The 6606-nt window shown below is 38.2% G+C and overlaps 2 protein-coding genes across 2 annotated transcripts in view; one reads left to right on the top strand and one right to left on the bottom strand.

Moving 5' to 3' along the window:
• The window catches only part of LOC106599146 (ATP-binding cassette sub-family D member 3), a 15826-nt gene extending 15343 nt beyond the window's left edge, over positions 1-483 (top strand). Inside the window, exon 22 of the mRNA XM_014190252.3 lies at positions 1-483. This exon is cut by the window's left edge and continues 470 nt beyond it. The gene's annotated coding sequence lies outside the window, so the exon portion shown is untranslated.
• Positions 484-1098: 615 nt separating this feature from the next.
• LOC106599203 (tissue factor) lies at positions 1099-4240 on the bottom strand. The gene is made up of 6 exons (XM_014190321.3): positions 3970-4240; positions 3178-3292; positions 2698-2891; positions 2299-2480; positions 2000-2168; positions 1099-1748 (listed from the first exon to the last, which is right to left on the bottom strand). Exons 1-6 carry the CDS (start codon positions 4040-4042, stop codon positions 1600-1602), a joined length of 882 nt encoding a protein of 293 aa, XP_014045796.1. The 5' UTR covers positions 4043-4240; the 3' UTR covers positions 1099-1599.
• Between the last annotated feature and the right edge of the window lie 2366 nt (positions 4241-6606).

Here is a 6606-nt window from a genome sequence, read left to right as displayed (position 1 = left end):
GAGAGTTTTAATTGTATATGAAGCAAATAATCTACTAAGAAAACTAGCCTCACCGATTGTATGTTTTAAAATGTTATTTCTGTTAATATTGCATTGTTTTTCATTATTTAAAATGGTCAGTTTTAATGTCAAGTTTTGATGTTGAATTAAATGTTTGTTTAGTGCTGTTTCTTGAAACACTGAAGTGCATTTTTCTTTCATGAAGCCAGTAACTGTAAATGACATTAAGCATAGATAGTCCAAATATGTCAATTGCAGTACATACATGTACGCAAAAACATTTTTTTGTCTCTTATAGTATAAACCCTCAGCGGCTGCCTCAATTTGGAAGGTACTGCACTGTAGTTACTTTACACTGTACTTAATTTAGCTTTGTTTATTTTGTAAAAGGGGATCGAGGACGTGGTACTTTTTGTTAACATAGGATATTTAAAATGCCATTGCTATGAGCTGAACTAGAAATAAATATTTCAAGACCCTTGGTCTTCTGTTCTGCAGACTGTTATTCTCTCTGTTAGATATCAGAGTATAGTTTGTGCATCCCAATACCTCTTAAGTGGCTTCCTATCTCCTTTCATTCATCCACTGATTCCACACCGATCTTGAAACAATTTGACAGGTGAAGCAAATGCCCCAGAAAGCTTTTGCCATGTGCTCTTATTCTGCCTTTTCAGATGCATGTTAGCCCAACACGGTACAAGAAAAATATAGGGGAACTAGGAATAGGTTACAGTGGCATTTAAATCCATTCAGATGAAGAAGAGGCAGTCCATTTGGTTTATTATTGAGCTGCACCCATTACTTGGACCTGCTCCAGGGCATGTCTCGGAGGTCTCAGGCACCATGTTGCCATTGTGACTGGTGTCACCCCTCTGCCAGGGTATTCCCATGGTTTACTGGGTCATAAACTGATAAGCAGGCATTAAGCTACAATCAATCACTATATGAAAAGGCTTTCCTCTTGTTACATCAGTTTCAAGCATGATTTAAGTAAGATCATTTTAAGGCAAATGTAAAACAAAGATGACATTAGATGGCGCTGTAAGTCAAATTTCCTTCTCAGGGATAGTGTTAGATTAAAGACAAATGAGAATTGACTCATATCAATCCATTTAATTGTAAAAAAAAATTAAAAGTACCACAATGCACCACAGTGATCACATCCAAAAGTAGCAAATCCATGTTCCAACAGCACACAATATGGACAAGTCCTATTCAACATGAACTATACATCAACATATTAGACATACAAAAATAAATATTTAACAAAAAAAACATTGATTGAAATAAATAAGTTGCCAAGTAATTAAATGTTTTTTCTACATAGTGACAAAAATATGTATTTCTCAAGGATTCATCTAATTTACTTGTTCAACATAAGTATTAAACAAATAAGTAGTGTAAAAGAATGATCTACCCATTTAAAAGAACCAGCTAATAATGAGACTTACAAAGGGAACGTGAACACAGACCTTATGCATTTCCAGTGTTAAGACACATTTGTGCTAAATTATTGGGAGCACAGCTCCCTCTGAAACGGTTGATTTAGTGAAGTACCATTATTTATAAGACACACATACTCTATACATACACAAAGCTTTACACCGGACTCAACTGCAGGTTCTCCTTGTCCACATTTTTCTTTTTGCAGCAGAAGCGTTTGCAGCACACCACGGTTAGAGTGATGAGAATGATGAGCATAGCCAGCATGATGCCCATGGCACCTGCGATCACACCAAAGGGGAATTCTGAGAGAAGGAAAGAATACTTCATTTCATTTATGATAATTTAATTGAAGTTCTTGAAGTTGCTACATATTGTTGTCTATAGTAAAAAGGCTATTGCCCAAATGACAGTTTATCTTTATAGACTAGATTTGTTGTAGTTACTCCATCCACTACACATTTAATTGAGTACACTGAATTTCCCCTTACTTCAATTCCTTCCACCCCATCTCAACTTCAACATACCAGCTGCTTTGCATTGTGGGGTCACTTACCCTCAAAGATGGTCTTGCTCTCTCTGGGTGAGCACTTCGGCTTGCTCCAATCTCCCAGTCTCTTCTCCGCAGAGCGAGAGGGGATATAGGCTGCCACCATGAAGCAGTAGCTCTCTCCTTTATCCAGGTTGGTCAGCTCTACATCTCTCAGGTCTGACATTGTCTCTTTCTGTGGACAGAGGTTTAGAGTTAGATACAATATTATCTCAAGTCGCACACTGTGTCATTGGTGGGAATCAACAGGTATAGTCTCATAAGCGATGCATTTACAATCTATTGACTGTGACTGTTCAACTCACCCTTCCTGTGCTCCCGGCTTTGTTGTATACGACGCTGTACTTCAGGTCCTTCTTAAAGATGTCTCTGATAGTCAACAGCTGGTCATCTTTGTAGAGGGGAGTGAGAGGGTCCTGTATGTGGAGTGTCATCTTGGTCTTGTCTTCGCTCTGCTTGATGTTGAAACTGGGTGCTCCTATTTGAGCTAAAAGGAGAACCAGACAAGTTAGACACCACAGACATAATTTATTTTGACAATTTCCAGTGAAATCAACATTTTAATATTATAAATTAATGCTATAACTTCATTATTTTACAATGCAATAACAAGGTGCTTAATGTCCCAGGTTGTTACTGTGTGAGTGTAAATACAATAATAATGTATTTATTACTGTAATAATAATGTAGCTAATAACACTCACTGTCTTTGTAGGGGCAGAACCTCTCGGCCCGGGTGTAGGGGAACTCTACAAGGTCAGAGTTCACACCAGGTAGGGGTTCTGATAGGACGTCGGCAGAGTAGGTGTCCTCCAGGTTCCGCAGCTCGTTGGTGAGGTCACACTCTGTCCCCGAGCTCTGAATGCAGTAGGGGTTCCTCTGTCTGTCCTTGCCGACCCTGAACACGCACAACACAGCACTCCCACATCAGACAGTGTTTGAACTGTGATTTGCTGTCATACACTTCAAATGAATGTGAAGTTGCAGTGTGTGTAGTTATGTGTTAGGTACAGTTTGTACACTCAGATTTAAGTTCATTCTGCTGACATGAAGGAAGGTATTCATCAATAAAAGTGGTCAATTTGTGCTTGTACGGACAGGGCGTTTTTTTTCTTCAACAATGATGTAATGATGAACAGAACAGTGCAGACTGAGACTGCAGAGACATGATGTAGGCTACTTACTTAGAAAATTCTACGGTGTATGTGTAGTTGGTAGGTTCAGGGCCCCATGTTAGAATAGTCTTGAAGTTATTGGACACCCATTTAACATTCTGCGCCTCAGGGAAATAATCCTCACCTGTTAACCCAGGAAAAACAAGGCATGATTAGTTATTTAGTTTAGTAAAATATATTTGCACCAAAGAAAACAAGTGATAGACAACAAAACAGATAAAAACAAACCAACAAAAATAAAACAGTGAGCAGGTGTGGTTAGAAGAACAAGGGCTTATATGAAAACCACACCACAACAAAATACAAAACATAAGTACAAAAAAAAGGTTTGTTAAAACAGATAACAAAACCGACTAATTATAAATGTATAAATTAATTGATCAGTAATCACACAAAAAAAAGTGTTTTGTTGAAATGTGTGTGTGCATGTCAGTGTGTGAGAGTTAGGTTATATGGAGGAGATTACTGAGTAGTTTGGTTCACCAGTCTTCCCTTTAAGTTATTTAGGGATGTTGATGTTTTGTAAATGTGAAGATAAGATGTCCAGAGTATTTTACCTCTGTATCTGTACAACTCAGATAGTGTAACCTATCTCGCATATTTCCCACAGAGCGTCAGGGCTAAGTAATTGTGTATATTACAATGTGTAGTGCAAAAACTGTGCCAATGGAAAAAACAGAAATGTTTATGTAGAATCAGCTGAGACTGTTAATTTCTGCCTATTTAGGCAGCCTTGGGTAAAACAAAATTGGCTAAATGTTTTTGAGATGAAACTCATAAAAAGCCATAAGTAAAACGTACCAGATGCTCCAATCGTGAATAGTACCGATAAAATGGAAACTCCAAAGTGAACGGAAGTCCTTACATCCATCATAATCCAAAATGTTACTATCGAAAACGAATAATGAACGCTGATTGTCCTCCCTTGAGCCAGTGTTCGTCTAAAAATAACACTTCAAAGTTCGCCAGATAACTGCTCACAGTGCTGCTGGTGCCTCGTTTTTATAGTCTACCACATTTAAGTTTCAAGCGGTCGAAATTTTTGTTACGACTCATTCAACAATAGCTCCACCTCCCTTACAACTCTCCTCGATCATGGGCTTTTGTCCAGTGGTTCATATACATCATTGGTTTGTCACTGGCTGAGCACGCTGCCCATACAATCTGTCAAGGCATTTACTGTCCGTACATGGTCATCCGGATAGTAAAACTTGACCTGTAGCTTGTCATATATCGTAGCAGCGACATGAATGGAGAGACATGGACATTTTACAGATTTGAGTCAACGTATAATTGTTTGTGTTATTAGTTTAGTTTAAGCAGACTGTTTGTCTATTGTCGTGACTTAGACGAAGATCAGATCAAAATGTAAGACCAATTTATACAGAAATCCAGGTAATTTCAAAGGGTTCACATACGTTTTCTTGCCACTGTATAACCACAATATCACAACAATCCTACACTTCAGACAGGCCTAGCTGACTCACAGCTTGTTCTCCTAATGGATACAGATTCAGTCATCAGAGAACTCTGTGTTTCAGTCACTGCTTTGGAATTTCAGGGCTTAGACTACTGTATGTTAATCTGTTTACAAGCGTATCTGGTTTCCCAAAACATTTCAGAACCAACAAATTGCTTTCGGTTCACTGTATGGTCAGAAATCGAATCTATCCCCCTTCGTCATAATGTTTCTTATCACAATTTATCACAAACCATTTTGCAAGTACTTAAAAAAACAGTATTTATATAATCATGTATAATAGTTATTTATAGTTATAACAAAATTTACTATTACATTGAAACTCATCATTCTAGTTATTTAAAGAACACAGTTTCAAAAGAGGACTATCAAAAATCTTACATTGACTCAAATTTGTAAAATGTCCATGTCTCTCCATTCATGTCGCTGCTACGATATATGACAAGCTACAGGTCAAGTTTTACTATCCGGATGACCATGTACGGACAGTAAATGCCTTGACAGATTGTATGGGCAGCGTGCTCAGCCAGCCGTTGTGCAGGTCTGATCCGCAACTACAGAAAATGTTTCGTTGAGGTTATTGCTGCCAAAGGAGGGTCAACCAGTTATTAAATACAAGGGTTCACATACTTTTTCCATCATTGTTTACACAGTGTGCTCAATAAACACATGAACATGTATAATTGTTTGTGTGTTATTACAGTTTTTTACAATCACTTTGGCACTAATTTCAGAACCTTGTGGTCATTTTTCAAAACTCTAGACACAAAACTCAAAACGGTCATCACTTGTAACACAGGCTGTCCAATGTTCAAAACATTGCATTGTGCATTCATATCTTTAAAGAAACCTTGCACTTGCAGAATCATTGGTTCAAATAACTCATTTATCACGAAATACCATAGGAACATTCATTTAGATCACCCACACACAAGATACCGATAGTTTCACTGTGTAGTTGTTCGTACAATCATTAAATATTGTAGTACAAAATATGTGATATATGTTTCATTATGCTACTACACGTAAATACATTAATGTAAAAGGACTAGTAGAGAGAATACTACAGACACAGTGGAATAATTGAACAAAATATGAAATTTATTGATGAAATGCAATAAAATCACAACATAGGTTTCCTTGAATCAAAGCAGAAATAATTAGCTACAAAAAAGAAAAAAACTACAGTAAAACGTCAACTGCAGTGTTTCTCACCTGGCTTACTGTAAAAAGGAAAACAAAGGATTGATTACTGTACTTCTATATTTCCATCAAACCTGTCTTGTGGATTTGGCCATAGGTTCTCATCCACATCACAATGGATGTTTTCATTAGTCAAACATCTTGGGAAGACTCTTCGGGCAGGGCGAATCCAAGCCTGTTACTGGTCTGCCGTGACGTCATTGCATGCGTCATCCATGGCCTGGAGAAGGGCGGCTTGTTCGTGAGGGTGCCTACAATATACCTTCCACCTCCATGTGGATAAAAATTCCTCAATTGGGTTAAGGAAAGGAGAGTATGGGGGTAAGTACAGGGTGGTAAATTGTGGTTGGGCCTGAAACCATGCTTGCACCATTTGAGCATGGTGGAACCTGACATTATCCCACACAATGACATAGGTCATGCCATCTGCTCTACAGACCTAATTTAGCTCATCAAGGAAGGTTACATTCGAACAGCAAATCATGTGGCTGCCTGCAACTCAATATATAGAGTATATAGAGTAGAGAGCTTTAGATGTTGTTCCACCAAACATTAGAACAGGCAAGATGAGTAATCTAAGCAACTTTGACCGTGGTATGATTGTTGATGCTCCACCTGGTGATTCCAGCACCTCAGAAACAGCTGCCTTCCTGGGATTTTTACACACTACAGTCTTGTGGAGGCAAAAGGGGGCCCACCCAGTACTAGATAGGTGTACCTAATAAAGTGGCCGGTGAGTGTACAGTAATGTCAAA

The sequence above is a fragment of the Salmo salar genome, chromosome 03 (assembly GCF_965601325.2).
Source record: "Salmo salar chromosome 03, fSalSal1, whole genome shotgun sequence".
Classification (NCBI taxonomy): domain Eukaryota; kingdom Metazoa; phylum Chordata; class Actinopteri; order Salmoniformes; family Salmonidae; genus Salmo; species Salmo salar.
Note: the sequence above shows the minus strand (reverse complement) of the source record. Positions and strands in the feature narration are given on the sequence as shown.